Genomic DNA, 20,125 nt, shown 5'->3' on the forward strand with positions numbered 1-20,125 from the left:
GTTTGAACCAGATGTTGGTCAGAGGGGAAATAACAAAAATTAAATGGGTCGACAGGGGCTATCAACTGTCAGACTGTTTTACGAAAAGAGGGGCGAGTTCACAGAAACTTTTGGATATTGTTAGTGAAGGGTGCTTGTTTCTGTGACTTTTTTTTTCTTTCTCGTCCAAACCAAAAAAAGGGGGGGGGGGAACATGTGTGTTTTTGAGTTTCTTGAAATTTTGTTTTCACCTAATATTTTTTCTCCAAGGAAGGGGAGACTGTTAAGTAATGGGTTGAGACATTGCAATTAGTTGTCTCATTTATGTTAAGTATCCATTAATTGACACTGATATGTAAAGGGGCTTGAGGTGGCCTCTGGGAGGTGGTGTGTTTTGTGCAGAGGCTGTGGAAGTGAAATAAATGGTGTTTGGTGAAAAGGAGCAAGAACTTTAGACTCTTCATTAAACAGAAACTAAAACATCTAACACACACCCTGATTTAGAATTGGAAATTAACCATAGTTCCGACAGCTGATCACTACCACTATCACAAGTGTGGATCGAAGTAGTATCTGACTTGCCTTTCATGCTCCCTGTGACCACAGCACATTTGTTGCTTTTTGGTTCTGAACCTGGGCGAGGTAGCAGCATGATCCATGCCTGTGGAACTGGATCCCAACAAACGTTCAACATCTGCGGTAGAGCAGAGGAGCAAATTAGTAAGAAAATAGGGGGTGGAGTGGCATCCCTCAGGTAAAAAATGTTTGCAGTATTATTACTTTGTTATCTGCTGCTTAACAGCCTTGCTGGCATCACAGTTCAACTTGATATTCTATTGTGAAGTACAAATGTCTCTGCTTCCATTTCCTTGAAGTCAGTAGGTTAGCTTTCTCCTGTCAAGAAAATCTCTTGGTTTTTGCTGTGTTGCATGGTTCGCAGCTAAAACAGATCATTTTGCTTGAGCAGTCACGAAAGATAATGAGTAATGACAATAGCACTGACGTGACAGTGATGAGACCTGACCGAATTAATCAGTCAAAGTGCCTGCTCCATGTGGACTGCCCTGTGGAATGGTGGTCAGGGCATATGCAACACTATAAATATGAAAATCCTCATTGTGTGACAAATTCCGGAGAGAAATAAAGGCTTTTATTGTGTATTGAGCATGTGCATTCAGTAGACTGGTGCACATTTAACTATTTCCATACTTTCTGTGAAATTAGGGTTTTTTAATGGTGAACCTTCCAATAGCATCAACACCCGCAAGCTTTAGCCAAACCGGAGTAAGTTGGCTTTACTTCTGGATATCAAATTTCTTTCTTTTTTTTTAAAATAATATTTTATTGAAAATTTTTGGTCAACCAACACAGTACATTGTGCATCCTTTACACAACATTGTAACAATACAGATAATAATGACCTTTTTAAATTTAAACAAAAACAACAACAAATAAATAAATATTAAATAACAAAAAATAAAAACTAGCCCTAATTGGCAACTGCCTTGTCTCAGGCCACCCATCCCCCCCCCATCCCTCTCCCCCCCCCCCCCCCCCCCCTCTCTTCCCCCCCCCCCCCCCCCCCCCCCAAGTCCTGGGCCGCTGCTGCTGCCTTCTTTGTTCTCCCCCATCTATCTTTCCGCAAGATATTCGACGGACTGTTGCCACCGCCTAGTAAACCCTTGAGCCGACCCCCTTAGGACGAACTTAATCCGCTCTAACTATGAACCCCGCCATATCATTTATCCAGGTCTCCACCCCCGGGGGCTTGGCGTCTTTCCACATTAGCAGTATTCTGCGCCGGGCTACTAGGGACGCAAAGGCCAAAACATCGGCCTCTTTCGCCTCCTGCACCCCCGGCTCTTGTGCAACCCCAAATACAGCCAACCCCCAGCTTGGTTCGACCCGGACTCCTACTACTTTCGAAAGCACCTTTGTCACCCCCATCCAAAACCCCTGTAGTGCCGGGCATGACCAAAACATATGGGTATGATTCGCTGGGCTTCTCGAGCACCTCGCACACCTATCCTCCACCCCAAAAAATTTACTGAGCCGTGTTCCAGTCATATGTGCCCTGTGTAATACCTTAAACTGAATCAGGCTTAGCCTGGCGCACGAGGACGATGAGTTTACCCTGTTTAGGGCATCTGCCCACATCCCCTCCTCAATCTCCTCCCCTAGCTCTTCTTCCCATTTCCCTTTTAGTTCGTCCATCATAGTCTCCCCTTCGTCTCTCATTTCCCTATATATATCCGACACCTTACCGTCCCCCACCCATTTCTTTGAGATGACTCTGTCCTGCACCTCTTGTGTCGGGAGCTGCGGGAATTCCCTCACCTGTTGCCTCGCAAAAGCCCTCAATTGCATGTACCTGAATGCATTCCCTTGGGGCAACCCATATTTCTCGGTCAGCGCTCCCAGACTCGCAAACTTCCCATCCACAAATAGATCTTTCAATTGCGTTATACCTGCTCTTTGCCACATTCCATATCCCCCATCCATTCCCCCCGGGGCAAACCTATGGTTGTTTCTTATCGGGGACCCCCCCAGTGCTCCGGTCTTTCCCCTATGTCGTCTCCACTGTCCCCAAATCTTCAGTGTAGCTACCACCACCGGACTCGTGGTATAGTTCCTTGGTGCGAACGGCAATGGGGCTGTCACCATAGCCTGCAGGCTGGTCCCCCTACAGGACGCCCTCTCTAATCTCTTCCACGCCGCTCCTTCCTCCTCTCCCATCCACTTACTCACCATTGAAATATTAGCGGCCTAATAATACTCACTTAGGCTCGGTAGTGCCAGCCCCCCCCTATCCCTACTACGCTGTAAGAATCCCTTCCTCACTCTCGGAGTCTTCCCGGCCCAAACAAAACCCATGATACTCTTTTCTATCCTTTTGAAAAAAGCCTTCGTGATCACCACCGGGAGACACTGAAACACAAAAAGGAATCTCGGGAGGACCACCATCTTAACCGCCTGCACCCTCCCTGCCATTGACAATGCTACCATATCCCATCTCTTGAAATCTTCCTCCATCTGTTCCACCAACCGCGTCAAATTTAGCCTGTGCAATGTGCCCCAATTCTTAGCTATCTGGATCCCCAGGTAACGAAAGTCTCTTGTTACCTTCCTCAACGGTAGGTCTTCTATTTCTCTACTCTGCTCCCCTGGATGCACCACAAACAGCTCACTCTTCCCCATGTTCAATTTATACCCTGAAAACTCCCCAAGTATCCGCATTATTTCTGGCATCCCCTCCGCTGGATCCGCCACATATAGTAGCAGATCATCCGCATATAAAGATACCCGGTGTTCTTCTCCTCCCCTAAGTATTCCCCTCCATCCCTTGGAACCTCTCAGCGCTATCGCCAGGGGCTCAATTGCCAGTGCAAACAGTAATGGGGACAGAGGACATCCCTGCCTTGTCCCTCTATGGAGCCGAAAATATGCCGATCCCCGTCCATTCGTGACCACACTCGCCACTGGGGCCCTATACAACAGCTGCACCCATCTAACATACCCCTCTCCGAACCCAAATCTCCTCAACACCTCCCACAGATAATCCCACTCCACTCTATCAAATGCTTTCTTGGCATCCATCGCCACTACTATCTCCGTTTCACCCTCTGGTGGGGCCATCATCATTACCCCTAACAACCTCCGTATGTTCGTGTTCAGCTGTCTCCCCTTCACAAACCCAGTTTGGTCCTCATGAACCACCCCCGGGACACATTCCTCTATTCTCATTGCCATTACCTTGGCCAAGACCTTGGCATCTACATTGAGGAGGGAGATTGGTCTGTAGGACCCGCATTGTAGCGGATCCTTTTCCTTCTTTAAAATAAGCGATATCGTTGCTTCTGACATAGTCGGGGGCAGTTGTCCCCTTTCCTTTGCCTCGTTGAAGGTCCTCGTCAGTAGCGGGGCGAGCAAGTCCAAATATTTTCTGTAAAATTCAACTGGGAATCCGTCCGGTCCCGGGGCCTTTCCCGTCTGCATGTTCCTAATTCCTTTCACCACTTCCTCTACCGTGATCTGTGCTCCCAATCCCATCCTATCCTGCTCTTCCACCTTGGGAATTTCCAGCCGATCCAAAAACTCCATCATTCTCTCCCTCCCATCCGGGGGTTGAGCTTCATACAATTTTTTATAAAATGTCTTAAACACTTCATTCATCCCCGCTCCGTCTCTCCATCTTCGTCTCTCACCCCCCCTATTTCCCTCGCTGCTCCCCTTTTCCTCAATTGGTGTGCCAGCAATCTGCTCGCCTTCTCTCCATATTCATACTGTACACCCTGCGCCTTCCTCCATTGTGCCTCTGCAGTGCCTGTGGTCAGCAAGTCAAATTCCACATGCAGCCTTTGCCTTTCCCTATACAGTCCCTCCTCCGGTGCTTCCGCATACTGTCTGTCCACCCTCAAAAGTTCTTGCAACAACCGCTCCCGTTCCTTACTCTCCTGCTTCCCTTTATGTGTCCTTATTGATATCAGCTCCCCCCTAACCACCGCCTTCAACGCCTCCCAGACCACTCCCACCTGAACCTCCCCATTGTCATTGAGTTCCAAGTACTTTTCAATGCATCCCCTCACCCTTAAGCACACCCCCTCATCTGCCATTAGTCCCATGTCCATTCTCCAGGGTGGACGCCCTCTTGTTTCCTCCCCTATCTCCAAGTCTACCCAGTGTGGGGCATGATCCGAAATGGCTATAGCCGTATATTCCGTTCCCCTCACCCTCGGGATCAATGCCCTACCCAACACAAAAAAGTCTATGCGTGAATAGACTTTATGGACATAGGAGAAAAACGAGAACTCCTTACTCCTAGGTCTACTGAATCTCCACGGGTCCACCCCTTCCATCTGCTCCATAAAATCCTTGAGCACCTTGGCTGCTGCCGGCCTCCTACCAGTCCTGGACTTCGACCTATCCAGCCTTGGTTCCAACACCGTGTTAAAGTCTCCCCCCATTATCAGCTTTCCGGTCTCTAGGTCTGGGATGCGTCCTAGCATTCGCCTCATAAAATTGGCATCGTCCCAATTCGGGGCATACACGTTTACCAACATCACCATCTCTCCCTGTAATTTGCCACTCACCATCACTTATCTTCCCCCGTTATCCGCCACTATAGTCTTTGCCTCGAACATTACCCGCTTCCCCACTAATATAGCCACCCCCCTGTTTTTCGCATCCAGCCCCGAATGGAACACCTGCCCTACCCATCCTTTGCGCAACCTAACCTGATCTATCAGTTTCAGGTGCGTTTCCTGTAACATGACCACATCTGCTTTAAGTTTCTTAAGGTGTGCGAGTACTCGTGCCCTCTTTATCGGCCCGTTAAGCCCCCTCACGTTCCACGTGATCAGCCGAGTTGGGGGGCTTCCCACCCCCCCCCCCCCCCCCCCCCCTTGCCGGTTAGCCATCATCTTTTTCCAGCTTCTCGCCCAGTTCCCACGCGGCTGTATTTCTCCCAGACGGTGCCCCCCCGCCCATCCTTTCCCGTACCCACTCCCCCCTTTCCCCAGAAGCAGCAACCCAGTAATTCCCCCCTTCCCCCCCCCCCCCCCCCCCCGCTAGACCCCCCGCTAGCGTAATTACTCCCCCCATGTTGCTCCCAGAAGTCAGCAAACTCTGGCTGACCTCGGCTTCCCCCCGTGATCACGGCTCGCCCCGTGCGGCGCCCCCTCCTTCCTGCTTCTCTATTCCCGCCATAATTATCATAGCGCGGGAACCAAGCCCGCGCCTCTCCCTCGGCCCCGCCTCCCATGGCCAACGCCCTATCTCCTCTCCCTCCCCACCTCCCCCCATCACCACCTGTGGGAGAAAGAAAAGTTACCATACCGCAGGATTAATCAGACAATCCCTCTTCGCCCCCCCCCCCCCCCCCCCCCCCCCCACTCGTCCCACCACTTTGTCCAAACGTTCATTTTCGTAGTCCAATCATTCCAATTTTTCTTCTACAATAAAAGTCCACGCTTCATCCGCCGTCTCAAAGTAGTGGTGCCTCCCTTGATATGTGACCCACAGTCTTGCCGGTTGCAGCATTCCAAACTTTATCTTTTTTTTGTGAAGTACCGCTTTGGCCCGATTAAAGCTCGCCCTCCTTCTCGCCACCTCCGCACTCCAATCTTGATAGACGCGGATCACCGCGTTCTCCCATTTACTACACCGAGTTTTCTTCGCCCATCTAAGGACCATTTCTCTATCCTTAAAACGGAGAAATCTCACCACTATGGCTCTGGGAGCTTCTCCTGTTCTCGATCCTCGCACCATAACTCGGTATGCTCCCTCCACCTCCAACGGACCCGTCGGGGCCTCCACTCCCATTAACGAGTGCAGCATCGTGCTCACATATGCCCCGACGTCCGCCCCCTCCACACCTTCAGGAAGGCCAAGAATCCTCAAGTTGTTCCTCCTTGCGTTATTTTCCACTGCCTCCAACCTCTCCACAGATCGTTTCTGGTGTGCCTCCTGTATCTCCGACTTCACCACCAGGCCCTGTATGTCGTTTTCATTCTCTGCTGCTTTCGCCTTCATGACCCGAAGCTCCTGCTCCTGGGTCTTTTGTTCCTCTTTCAGCCCTTCAATCGCCTGTAATATCGGGGCCAACAACTCTTTCTTCATTTCCTTTTTTATCTCCTCCACGCAGCGTTTCAAAAACTCTTGTTGTTCAGGGCCCCATATGAAACTGCCACCTTCCGACGCCATCTTGGTTTCTGCTTGCCTTCCTTGCCGTTGTTCCAAAGGATCCGCTGCAATCCGGCCACTTTCCTCTCCTTTTTCCATCCGTGTCCAGGGGGAACACCCTTCTGGTTTACCGCACGGTGTTTTCAGCCGTTAAAATTGCCGTTGGGGCTCCTATCAAGAGCCCAAAAGTCCGTTTCACAGGGAGCTGCCGAAACGTGCGACTCAGCTGGTCATCGCCGCACCCGGAAGTCCATCAAATTTATTTCTAAAGATGGCTGTCTATTTTCAGATCCTGCATGTAATTGCAAATTTGACCTTTTAAAATATTTTGCTGAAAACCAACGTCAAAAATGCCTTCATTACATGTGGGGAGAAAAACATAGTCTGAGAGAAGAATTATATTCAAGCATGCTTGTATTTGCACAGAAGTTACACTTACAATTGCATCTGTTAAAGCTGTGGCACTTGCAAATTTTCTCCCTGCTCCAGGCATTTGGATTTGAATGCTTCCCTCATTTTGCTATGAATGTATTTTGGGGCAAGACCTTGTGCAGAAATGGATATATGGATAAAATAGCATTGTTTCTCATTTAAAGCTGATAGATTGCATGCCACAAGTTGTTTAACTGGGGGCTTTGGAACAACTCAGTTTAATTTTGTTAATGGGCTACTTTTGTTTTTAAGTAATTTCTCAATGATGTTGTTAAGTCACTGATGTTAGATGCACTATTGGCAATGAGTGCACTTGTTGTAAACATAAGTGTGTATGTATTAACAGTTGCTTTTGGAGAAGACAGACCTGATGGTGAGTTTATACCAGGAATTAATGGCCTTCATTCACTTTAGCTTTGTTTTATGATATTGATTGTAATCATTATCTCTTGATGTATTTGGTGTGTTTGATACTATCTTTGGGGTACTCTAAAATAATTAAAAACTTCTTTGTGGTTCATTTAAATTGTCTTTGCTTTAAAGGGAGTCGTGAAATACTACTACTTACAACTAATTTCAAGATTAAATCTAAACATAATGGCTTTTTTGGACGTTTCATTTCCAGTTCATTTTGCTTAGAAAATCCAACTAAAATCTTTAATTGTGCACCCCCGATATGTTTTATTAATCAGAAACACATAACAAAGATATATATACGCTTTCAAGTTACAAATGTTGTAAAAGATCCATTCTTTCAATGCCCTCTGGTCATCCGGTTGTACATTCCATATAAACATTTCTTTCCCCATTCTACTATATATGAAATCTAATCCTAAAGACTGAAACGTTAGCAAACCTCTGAGTGAACCTTTCTCAAACAGGCCTCCTTTCAATATAACTTTTCCTTTACAGATGCTATTCTGAATATGGTGAACATCGCTGCCAATATACTTGGGGCCAAGAACGAAGCTGAGGAAATGTCTCAAGCAGAAGGTAACCTGGCTTTTCAATCTCACATACATTTTCAAGAGAATTTTGTTTTAATTGTGGTTGCTAAATGTAAAATCCTGGTGTGTTTTGTGCACTGCAACAAATTAAATGTCAGCACTTCATACTTTACTTCGAACTTCATATTAGCCCATATTAGAGGCATTTATTTTCCCAAGATTTTTTAAAATTGGAAATTCAGAAAATACAATGGTGGAGGTGAAAAGAATACCTTTTGGGACAATCGCTTGGTGTTTTTAAGGTAATCTATTGAAGGATAGTTTGCTTGGATACTTATCTTTTATGGAGTAAAATTGGACCGGTGTTAAGTTGTAGTTGTCCCTTCACTCTCTTCTAGTGCCAACTCGAACATAAATCTGACACACAAAAAACATTACAATCCATGCCCCTTTTCACTTCCTTTTCTAGCTAATCATGACAGATGGAAAATCCCGAGACCAACAGGATTTTATTTCTTCTATCTGCATGCTAACTGTTCCTCTAAAATTTTAGATTCAAAATAATTTAATTGGCAATTGCTAGATTTCAATCCTGATGTGAAATACCTTATCAGGTATCGAAGGGGTTTAAAGAAATTAGCAACTTGCATTTTTTTAACAAGTGTTTTTATTTACATTTTTCAAGTTTTATACATAAACAATAAAATAATTAACAAACCCCTGTGTAACTGAAAATATCCCGAACTATCATTATTTGCACTGACACTGGCCGTAGCTGCCTTGTATGGCAGCTGCCAATTTGGGCTCTATCATACCATTCCAACACCAAAAACAAATGACCCCACCTTCTCAGCATCCAATGCAACAATAACGTCACGCTCTCTGCCCTCTGCTGGAAACAAAACTAGGTCTAAAAGCCGCCTCACATTCGATGACAACCACCGGCCCTTCACAAACCCCATCTGATCTTCCCTAAAAATCCGAGGGAGACACTCCTCCAGCCTTTGTTAAAGCTGTGGCACTTGCAAATTTTCTCCCTTCTCCAGGCATTTGGAATTGAATGCTTCCCTCATTTTGCTATGAATGTATTTTATAGCAAGAGTTTGAAGTATGCCACATGTGGTATGCCACACACTTCACCAGGTCCTTATCCTTCTTTAACAGAAGCGTAATGAACGCATGCAACGTTATCTCTGGAAGAGACCCCCACGCTAGTGATTCCTCAAACATTTCCACCAGTAACGGCACCAGTTGATCAGCAAGTGAGCCCATTCGGCCCCTGCGCCTTGCCCACCTGCATGTGCCCAATCGCTGTCCAGACCTCCTCCGCCCCCATTGGTTCCTCCAACCCTTCGCAGTACCCTTCCTCTACCTTGGGACACTCCAGAAATTCCTGCATATTCAACTCGTTCCCCGCGGCATTGACCTTTTAGAGGTTCTTGTAAAACACCTCAAAAACCCCATTGACATTTATCCGACGCCGAAAGAAGTCCCCTACCTGAAGTCTGAATCTGGACTATCTGCCTGCTGCCTCATCTGACTGGCCAGGAGGCAGCTGGCCTTCTCCCCATATTTGTATTTTACCCTCCTTGAACGCTGCAACTCTTATCAGTAGATAATAGATCAAATTGCTTCTGCAACTTCTTTCTACTAGCCAAAAGCTTAGTACTTTCCGTTCACTTCCAACATCTCTTCCACTAACCGTTGCCACTCTTCCCGTGCCTCCTTTCTACCTGCGCCTTGTGCAAGATTATCTCCCCTCTCACTACTGCCTTCAGGGCCTCCCACAGCACTGAGTGCCTCCCCTTTCTTGTTGAACTCCACATACTCATCACTCTGGCTATCTTCATGCAAAATTCTAAGTCTGCTAACAGCTCCACGCCGGCCGTTGGGCCGGCCCCACCACAAGACCATATCAACCAGATATCATCCAAATCTCCAAATCACTATTGCGAATATTCCGCTTTCCTCGGCAGCAGAGACGTCCCCATCACAAAAAAGTTGATGCGTGAGTACCGGAGAGTTAAAAAGAGAATTCCCTGCCCCCAAGGGTTCAAAAACTGTCACTGGTCTACTCCACCCATCTCCTTTGATCGCTGCCAGTACCTTTGCTACCCCGAAACCTTTCAGCTTGGACCAATCCAAATTGAGGTTCAGAACACAATTCAAATCGTCCCCCCCAAAAAAGAATCAGCTGGTGTGTGTGTCCATGTCTGGTATGGCTGCCAGCATCCTCCTCATAAACTCTACATTGCCCCAGTTTGGAGCGTATGCGCTCGCCAAAACGACCAACTTGCCTTTCTTCGTCCCTGTAACTATGGCATAGCTGCCACTCTGGTCCTCTACCACCGTCCCCATCTGGAACCAAACTCTTTTTTTTTTTTCATTAGCATTGCCACATTTCTCTCTCCACCCCCCCCCCCCCCCCCACCCCCAACTCACCCAACCCTGGCCAGTGAGGCCAGCTGATCGCTACATCGCGACAGTGTCTCCTCCACACTTTTTCCACCTTATGGAGCTTAACCTGATCCTTCACCCACAGGTGGATCTCCTGCAAAAGCACCAAATTGGCCCTCAAACTCTTCAAATTAGAGAACACTCGCTCGCTTCACTCGGCCTCCCAACCCCCGCACATTCCATGTAACCAATCAAACCGGGGATCTCCAGCTCCAAAACCAAGCCAGCTATTTCTACCATGAGTGAATTTCCTCTCCATCTGCCACAACCCTAAAACCAGAGCCCAGCCAAGATGGCAGTCAGCCCCACCCTCCTGATGGGACAAAGAACAACCCCCAGTCACTGTAAGCACTCTACACCCCCGTCCCAGAAACCCTCCACCTACTTCCCCTCAACCCAACACCTCTCTCCCATTCCCCCCGCCCCCTTTCAAAACCTGTCTAAACAGGTCCAGCAAGCTACAACCCCATGTTTCCAATCGCTAGCCAACCTCAGCCTGCTAGCGAAGTAGCCCCCCCCCCAGGCCCCACGTCACACACACAAATAATCCAAAAAAAGAAAGAAACTAAAAATTCATACCACTGCACCCAATAGCTCCCCCTCCCTCCAACCACATAGTCCCTCTAAATCACACATGCCCACCAAACCGAGAAAACACACAATCAAAAGAAAAAGCCCCATACAAACCACATGAATTTCAATTAACAACAAATCTGTACATAAGAAAAAGAGAAACGGGGAAGGGAGACGGGAGACTGGGAGGGGAGACAAATCACACACCTTTACAACAGACGTCCCCATACAAACCTGTCCCAACCACCAGCGAAGTCTTTTCCTAACCCACTCAGTTCAGTCCAAGCACTTGTGCCTTAATGTAATCCTCTGCTGTCTCAAAGAAATGGTCCTTGGCATTGTGCGTAACCCTCAGCCTTGTTGGGTACACCACACCACTCTTTAAAGAACGCTGACTTTGCCTTATTAAAGGCCGCCTGCCTCCTTGGCAATTTTGCCACGACATCTTGGTATGTTCGAATACTGCTGCCTCCCCACCGAACCTCCCGATTCTCCTTGGCCTTATTCAGAACCCTCTCCTTCATCTGATATCAGTGAAAACATGCTATCGCTACTCGTTGTGGCTCTTTCGCACAGTGACCGGTGAGCCTGACCAAGCTCGTTGTCCGGAGACCTGATCCCTCTCCTCTCTTTCCCCCCCCCCCCCCCCCCTCCCCCCAAAAATCAACTTCATAAACCTCGAAATCACTCTGCCTCTGGGCCTCCACCCTCTCAAGTAACCCCACAATTTTGAGGTTCTGCCGCCTCTCCCTGTTCTCCGGGTCCTCAACTGTCGCTCTCAGTCCCTTGTTCCTGTACTCCACCCACTGCAGCTTTGCATCCAGTGAGGCCAGCTGATCGCTACATTGCGACAGTGTCTCCTCCACCCCTTTTCCACCTTGCCATGCTCCCGCACTCTCTCCCGAAGTCTTCCCCCAAGCCTCCTTTATCAAATGCATCATCCACCAACGTTTTTTTGAGTGTCTCCATCATTTTTCTTCCTTGCCTCTCCATGCTTGCCGAATTGTCTTTCAAATTCGGCAGCTGGTATCTCTGTCAGCGTGTCCACTACAATAGGTGTGGCCCCACCCAACGAGCTTGCCTTCACCATCTTCAATCCAGCAGAATGCTGCCGCACCTTGCTCGGTTCCTCAGAAGGGCAACTGCTCACGCCGTTTTATCCCTTTTGACATCTTCACACAAGGTTTTCAAGTGGGATGAATTTGTCCACCAATTACCCCAGGAACCAGGTGAAAAGAACCAAAAGCCAAGCACTCTAGTAGGAATGACCTTGCGTGCGACCTCCTACATGTCGCCACCTGAGGTCCCGCCAGCTTGCATTTATGAAGTCTTTTGTGTGTTAGCTTGATTTATATTCAGTGAATTACTTTTGAAATACAGCAATGAGTGCTCACCCAAGTCCTATAACCAATAAAGGAGGTAAATCACTAAGCTGTTGTAGTGTTGCCGGAAAGAATAATCTTAGCTCAGACACTTTGTTTCCTCTACAAATTGTGACTTCACTTAATAAAAATTTAAAAAATCAGCTGAATGGGCAGACACGGCCACAGTTTAATCGCTCATCTAAAATACAGCACATTGTATACTGTAACTTTCCCGCCATACTGCATTGAACCTTCAGCCTGGATTACATGTTCCAGTTCTGAAGTGGGCTTTGAATTGCAATCTCTGCTATTGAACCAAACTGATTTTTCTTGTCTGAATCTGCCCTTACACCAAACTTTGAAGGTTGAATGCATTGCCTAAGTTATAACACTGCTAAATAATTCTCTGCATTAAAATAAAAAGTTGGAATGCTTATATTTTTCAGTCAATGGAAGTGAGAGACCTGAGAATGAAACTGCAAAATTGGACATTCCTGCTCCTGTGCTGGGTCCTAGTCCTCCCTCTTCACTGACAGAGTGAGTAGTTATGAGCATTTTAACACTTAAAAGTTGCTCCAAATTAAAATGTGGTGAAATTTAATTCTCATGGAGGTAGTTCTTTATTGCCTCAAGCATTTAGTTAACACTGCTATGTGATCCGGTAACTGGCCACAGACTTTGAACAAATAGTTTTTAAGGTCTGGAATGGGTGTAAATTAAATACCAGTTTAAATTATAGCAATAATAATACTGGGTTTGACAACATGAAGGGTATCAAACCATCCAAACCTCCATGCTCATTAATCATAAGGGAAGTTAGTAGCTACTTTTTCTAATAAAAGTTTAATTTGCACAGCGTATCAAACACCTAGTAACAGTGAAAATGGGATTTTGAGAGCATATGAAAAGAGTAATTTTGGAAAATTTTACCTGTGGCACAAATTCCAATGACAGGGTGGTGGTTGTAAATAAGAAATAAATAAAACCAAGATTGCTTGAAGGAAGATTGAATGTTCATGTGTACTGTATAAATATTTTGAATTTACCTACATCAAATTGGCAAGAGCAGTGCAACCTTGTATGGATTAGGTCAAATAACCTGATTAGAATAGTATGATCCAGCATAGTAGGAGACCATTCGGCCATTGTGTCTACACTGGCTCTTACTAGTCAATTAATCCCACTCTCCTTCCCTATATCCCTGCATATTTTTGTTCCGTTTTGTTTCTCCACTCCTTCTAGAAGTTAGTGAATCTGCTTCTGTTGCGGGAGCTTCACCGGTAGTTATTCAACTACAGAGTTCTTCATTCCACAACTGACTGGACGGCACTTGGAGAGTTTCAGCTCATGAACCTGTTTATTCAAGCTGTAGCAGGGACACTAAGCTATCGATAGGTGGCTGGCTAGCTCCCCGAGCACAGAAAATACAGGTCACTTATACTTGTCTCTTTTATCGTCAGTAATTAAATTGGACTAATCAAAAGAATACATTAGAATTACGTAATGCATTAGAATTACGTAATGCATTAGATAGGAGTATAATCACCAATCATAACCAAGGCATGTACATAATATAATATCGCCAAGCACGTAGATGTCTGTACTTATCTATTCAACACTAGACATGCATAAGATTACAAGTATTAATTATCTGTGGTGTCCCTTATTCCCATCCTATTGTCCTGTGATTGTACGGTGCACAGCTGTATGATCAATTGAATGTTGTGTGCAAGCTGTGAGACTATAATCTTTGCCGCAATTTTAAAAGGTCCTTATGATTTATCTGTTGTGGCAACAGCCTTCTGATGCTTGCTTGTCCTGTCTCTGGGAATTCAATCTCCAATTATGACCAGCAGCAGCCCATGTGAATGCTTAGCTTTTATTTTAAACCTGTAAAGGTTTTGTGCAGAAACTTGTATGATTTGATTTATTAACCCTTTCAGCTTCCACCGCCCTTTCAGGCTGTGCATTCCACATCAATGTAATCTGCTTCTTTTTATTTCTCATGTTGACGCTGGTTCTTTTGCTATTTAACTTAAATCTATGTTCTTTGACTACTGACCCTTCCACTGCAAACAGTTTCTCCTTAATTACTCCCCTGCGAATGTGCAGAACGCACTTTAAAGCTATTGCTGAGGATGACGCAAGTGAAGTGAAACGTAAATCTTTCTTTTTTTAAATTCATTTATGGGATGCAGGCTTCTCGGGTTAGACCAGCATTTATTGCCGATCCCTAATTGCTCTTGAGAAGCTGGTGGTGAGCTGCCTTTCTGAACTGCTGCCGTCTGAGGTGCAGATACACCACAGTGCTGTTAGGGAGAGAGAGTTCCAGGATTTTGACCCAGCGATAGTAAAGGAACAGTAATCTCATTTGAAGTCCGGATGGTGAGTGGCTTGGTGGGAAACTTCTGGTGGTCATGTTCCCATGTGTCTGCTGCCCTTATCCTTCTAGATGTGAGTAGTTGTGGATTTGGAAGGTAGCTGCCTAAGGAGCCTTGGTGAGTTCCTGCAGCCCATCTTGTAGATGTATACACTGCTACCACTGTCTGAATGTTTGTGTGGAAACGGTGCTCTCAAGTGGACTGTTTTGTCCTGGATGGTGTTGAGCTTCTTCAGTGTTGTTGGAGCTGCACTCATCCAGGCAAGTGGAGAGTATTCCATCACACCCTTGACTTGTGCCTTGTATGGGTAAGTAGAGCTCTAAGCAGTAGGCATTATTAGAAGAGTGGATAGCACGGTGGGTTAGTGAATTGTTCTTTCATCTTAGACTGGTGAGACAAACGTTACAGCCCTACTGACCACAATAATAATAATAAAAATTGCTTATTGTCGCAAGTAGGCTTCAATGAAGTTATTGTGAAAAGCCCTAGTCGCCGCATTCCGGCGCTTGTTCGGGGAGGCCGGTATGGGAATTGAACCCGTGCTGCTGGTCTTGTTCTGCATTACAAGCCAGCTGTTTAGCCCACTGTGCTAAACCAGCCCTTGCGAGGACTGCATAGGTTGATTATCCTGAAGTGATGGACAGCCTGACATGTAAATGTTGCACTACAGAGTGGGGCATCATATGGAGGTTGGGGTTGAAGCCATTTTGTTCATACAATGTGGAGTTTTTATTTTGCACATGGACCACACAATACCTGAAGGTCCTTGATTGTTAAAATTGTTTGCTGTAACAATTAATGAATTGTGAAATTTAATTGATACTCTGTCTTCATCTTTAGGCCAGACTTGGTTGTTGATCGTTCCGTAACTGGGGAAGGTGGTGAACTGGAGCAAGAGCCTTCTGATTCAAGCACTCACAAAGAGAACTTAATTGTGCAGCTGGTACAAGATGAAGATGAGGAATTAGTGAATCGGCAGTCCACTGTCACTCTTCTAAAACCTGGAGATGATGACGAAGATTATAATAGAGGCAGTTGGTTTGAAACTGAAACACAGATGTACTGCAGTGAGCTGCCCGCTATTTCTTGTATTTCTAATTTCCCAGAGTATATTTATAAACGCTGCTTCCTTATTGTGGCCCTCCTACGGCAGCGCAGCCTGACACTCCTAGTTAATGAAAAAGTTCAACTAGTTCCTGACATCCACCAGCTTCTAAGTGGGCAGGAGGAAACTGTTTTGGTCAATGAAACTAAAGAAGTGATCAAGGATGAATTCAACAGCCTGTCAGCTGAAAAGGTGTCTAAAGTTAGCAGTGAAAACCAGTCCAGTACTGAGTTATCTGAGAATTTAACTAATCAGACAGACTCTATCGAGTTGGAACCCAGCCATCCTCCACCTGCTTCTCATTCTCCCGAAGTCAGTACATCTGATATAAAATATGACGTGAAATGTACTGCCATTCTTCAAAGTTCTGATGATGTTGTCACTGACACGTTAGCTGACCAGGTCCATCTTCATCCAGAGCTTACTGGGCCCATTCTGGAACAAGGTACTGAAACTAAACTGGAGACCACACAAAAGGAAACAACTGAAGTTCCAGAGGAAACTTTGCTTATATTAGAAACTGAATCCGCTAATGAGACGAGCTTGGATGTTTTACTAAATGGGTCTGTGAATGAAAACCAAGAAATTGCTCAAATACCAATAACACCAACAGTGCCCATTCAGACAGCTGATAGTATAGATGAGCAACCAGCAACTGAGATTCACAATGAAACTACTGGTGGGAAAAGGACCGTGGTAGAAACGGAAGTAGCTTTACTGCCCTCTGGTTCAGATATGTCTGTCTCATCAGCAGTAGAGACAAAAGATGAAGATCAAACTGCAGAAGATATCCTCCTGTCTGTTCCATCCTCAAATGGGCTAAATAGAACAGTTACTGATTTCTATGCAGAATTGCACAATGTTACTGACCTGGGATATACTAATGGGAATCAAGTGCATGGATCCAACCAAAAGGAATCTGTATTTATGCGGCTCAACAACCGTATCAAGGCATTAGAAATGAACATGTCCCTGAGCAGCCGGTATCTAGAAGAACTAAGTCAACGGTGTGTACAATAACCTGGAGTGCACCTTTTAAACATCTTTTCTTTTTGCTTGTGAAATGATGAGTCGCCCAATTTGTTTTAACCATTAATCTGTGCATATTTTATTGTTTTGTGGAGAAAAATCTAAATTACTTAACCGTGAAATCTGTACTTTGTAATAGTGCTGGTCAGTCAGCAAAGTGCATCACGAGCTTTTAAAAGACTTTCGTCAAGTGCAATTCTCCATATACTTAGCAATGTGATGAAGTGGTTGGGTTCTGCCAACCTCAAAATATGCCCTTACAGGTGTTACTATGAAGATCATAATAGGATCCATTTCATATGTCTTTGCAACAATATCTAGATGAGATCCAATATTTGGGACAAGCAATTGAAAAAGGGGTAGGACAACAACTTGGGAGGGGGTTGGGGGAGATGATAAAGCGAAGATTAGTAGGGCAACAGATGAAGAAGGAGGACAGGGCAGGAAGAGTGTGGTGGTGGGTGCAGCAAAACAAACTTGTTTGATTTCCTATGTCTTGATTTGTATCTGTTTCCGCTCTTTGTTTTTGGTAAGTCACAACTTTAGTGTCCATTTAGCTGGCACGGTTTTCATGTCTCCCTCTTATCGTTGCAGTGGGGGAAGTTGTGGCCATGAAATCTTTCCGAGGGCGGGGTTTAAGCCATACCTGTTTTGGGGTGACTTGGGGACGTTCAAAGGGAAATGGAGAGGTTACTGCATACTGGAAGAAAAGAAGGTGTCTATAGTAATATATGTTCTGTAGATGTCCTTGATATTCGTTCAGTGGGGTTTGGTCACTCTGTCCAGAGATGGTTGTCCTTTTGGCTCAACTCTGTTGAGATGAAACATGTCTGCTTCATGGTGGTGGGGACTCTGATATTTCATTGCCTTTCAGGCATGCAATGCTGCTGCTTCTCTGGTGAGGTGGGAGAGAGTGGATCAGATTTTCCACTCGCTTGTGCAGGTGGGGAATGCGTGTAGAATGATGGTTGACTTCTCTGGTCATGTTAGCTTGGTGACAAAGGAGGAATTATTGCCTGATTTCTTTCCAGTGGACGTTTCCACTCAGACCAGGAAGCGAGAGTCAAACTTCTGCTCTGTTGGGGGGTGAGATTGTTTAAATATGTCCAATGTCGTTACGGTAAACAGAACTTAATTTCTGCCCTGGGTGGGAAAGAAGGAATATTTTACTAACATCTGCTCTGAATGGGTGGTAGTTAGTAGTAATCAGCCTCCACTAGTCAGTTGGTGGGGCTGATCCATTATTTGCATCATATTTACGTTTTTGGTATTGCCCGATTTCCCAAGAAATGCATAATTGGGCTAGAGCAGTATTGTGCCTCATCTAAAGGTCTGCTTTTTTTTAATGAGTGGTGCTTGATTTGTGCGCAGTACATGGGTTAGATACTTTGCAGAGTTTTTACCTTCCCCAAATTTTGCCATTGTTTTCAAATTGTTTTGTGTAATGACTGAAAAATCAGGCCACAGACATCTCAAGAAAGGAGTCTGGCCACTTGATGGGAATGCACTTTGTGAACCAGTAATAATAATTATAATAATAATCTATAATATTTATTAGTGGCACAGTAGGCTTACATTAACACTGCAATAAGTTACTGTGAAAAGCCCCTAGTTGCCATACTCCGGCGCCTGTTCGGTTATACAGAGGGAGAATTCGGAATGTCCAATTCACCTAACAAGCATGTCTTTGGGGACTTGTGGGAGGAAACCAGAGCACCCGGAGGAAACTCACTTTTGTGACTAGTCTTTCAGCTGGATGTCACAGCATGTGTGCAAGGTGAAAGGTACATTGCTATAGCTGTGAGTCCAGAATTGCATCTTATGTCTGCTATGTTGTGGATTTCTAGACTGACATACAATTTCCCTTTTTGAACCTTGGGGACTGTCACAGCCATTTTCACAATGCAGCTGGGGCCCTGGTGTGTTTTACATTAATGCTCTTATGTGTGAGACACTTTTTGATCAGTGGTTTATTATTGTTAACAAAACTACGCAGAAGAGCATAATAGAAGCAGGAATAGACCATTTGGCCCCTCAGATTTGCAGTGCCATTTAATAAGATCATGGCTGATCTGATTGTGACTGTAATCCACTTTCCTGCCTGCTGCCACTTAATGCTCGACTTGCTTACAGATCAAAAATCTTACTTGCACTGGGCGGACTAATTTACGTGCACTGAATAGCGAGAAGGGAGACCTTGAGTTAATGGGATCTGACAAAACATTTGGCTCTATTTTTAATTACCTGTGTTTATTTGTGAGATTGAGAGCTTTTAAAGGTATTAGATTCCTGTTTCATAACCATTCAACTTCAGTTTCTATTTGTTGAGATTTATGAAGCTCTGTTTCGGTGCAAGATTTATAGTTACTTTTACTTACTTGCATTGAGTACAGTTGTATTCAAGGAATGAATGATTTTGCATGAAGGGTTCAGTAGGGCACATTAGATGTGGCACCATTGTATAAGTGCTGAAACTCAGCAGGTGTGGCAGTATCTGTGGGGAGAGAGAAATGGTTTTGAGTCCAATATGATTCTTCGGAACGGAAGAGCGGTAGAAATGTGGTGGGTTCCAGCTTGTCATGGAATGTTAGATGTTCCTTCAAGTGCAAAGTCTTTGGATTCATGAAACCATATGCTATTTTTTCATGTGTAATAGCTATTATTACAAGTCAATCTTGTCAGTGGTTAATCTTGTTTGGTGGAAGGTATAGAAATTCTGCAAATATATAAAGAATTCAATGTGTTTAAAAGTATCAGCAGCAACTTTAATTCTCTTTTTCCACCTCTAAACGCTCCCTCTTTCATACTTGCATTTTCCTGTTGCAGTATGCCCTGTATTTCATCCATCCACATCAATGCTTTTGAAATGTTCAAGGATTGAGGTGCCACTGGATGGGGCTCTACTTAATGCTCATCCCTACTGGCTCTGGGAGTATCTTTTTGGAGGTTTAAAAGAATCAGGAGGTGAGCCACATGTTGCAGAGTGCCCAGCTTTGGCCCTGCTCTGGGGCTATAGTGTTGTGACTCGTTAAGTTGAACTTCTGGTCAGTGGTAACCAAAGATGCTTGTGGGGATTTAGATGGTTACATTGAAAGCCAAAGGAATGAGGTTGGATTAATTCTTATTGGAGATGGCCATCACCTGGCATTTGTGTCCCATGCATGCACGTTGCTATTC

The 20,125-nt window shown here is 45.2% G+C and overlaps 1 protein-coding gene across 5 annotated transcripts in view; it reads left to right on the forward strand.

Annotated features, from left to right (window-relative positions):
• Positions 1 to 20,125, forward strand: part of suco (SUN domain containing ossification factor) — a 129,891-nt gene that overhangs the window by 87,602 nt on the left and 22,164 nt on the right. For all 5 annotated transcript variants that reach the window (XM_072511566.1, XM_072511567.1, XM_072511563.1 and 2 more), the window contains 3 exons: positions 8,005 to 8,085; positions 12,880 to 12,970; positions 15,655 to 16,926. In XM_072511566.1, coding sequence (XP_072367667.1) covers positions 8,005 to 8,085; positions 12,880 to 12,970; positions 15,655 to 16,926 — 1,444 coding nt within the window. The remainder of the gene's footprint in view (positions 1 to 8,004; positions 8,086 to 12,879; positions 12,971 to 15,654; positions 16,927 to 20,125) is intronic.

The sequence above is a fragment of the Scyliorhinus torazame genome, chromosome 7 (genome assembly GCF_047496885.1).
Source record: "Scyliorhinus torazame isolate Kashiwa2021f chromosome 7, sScyTor2.1, whole genome shotgun sequence".
NCBI lineage: Eukaryota > Metazoa > Chordata > Chondrichthyes > Carcharhiniformes > Scyliorhinidae > Scyliorhinus > Scyliorhinus torazame.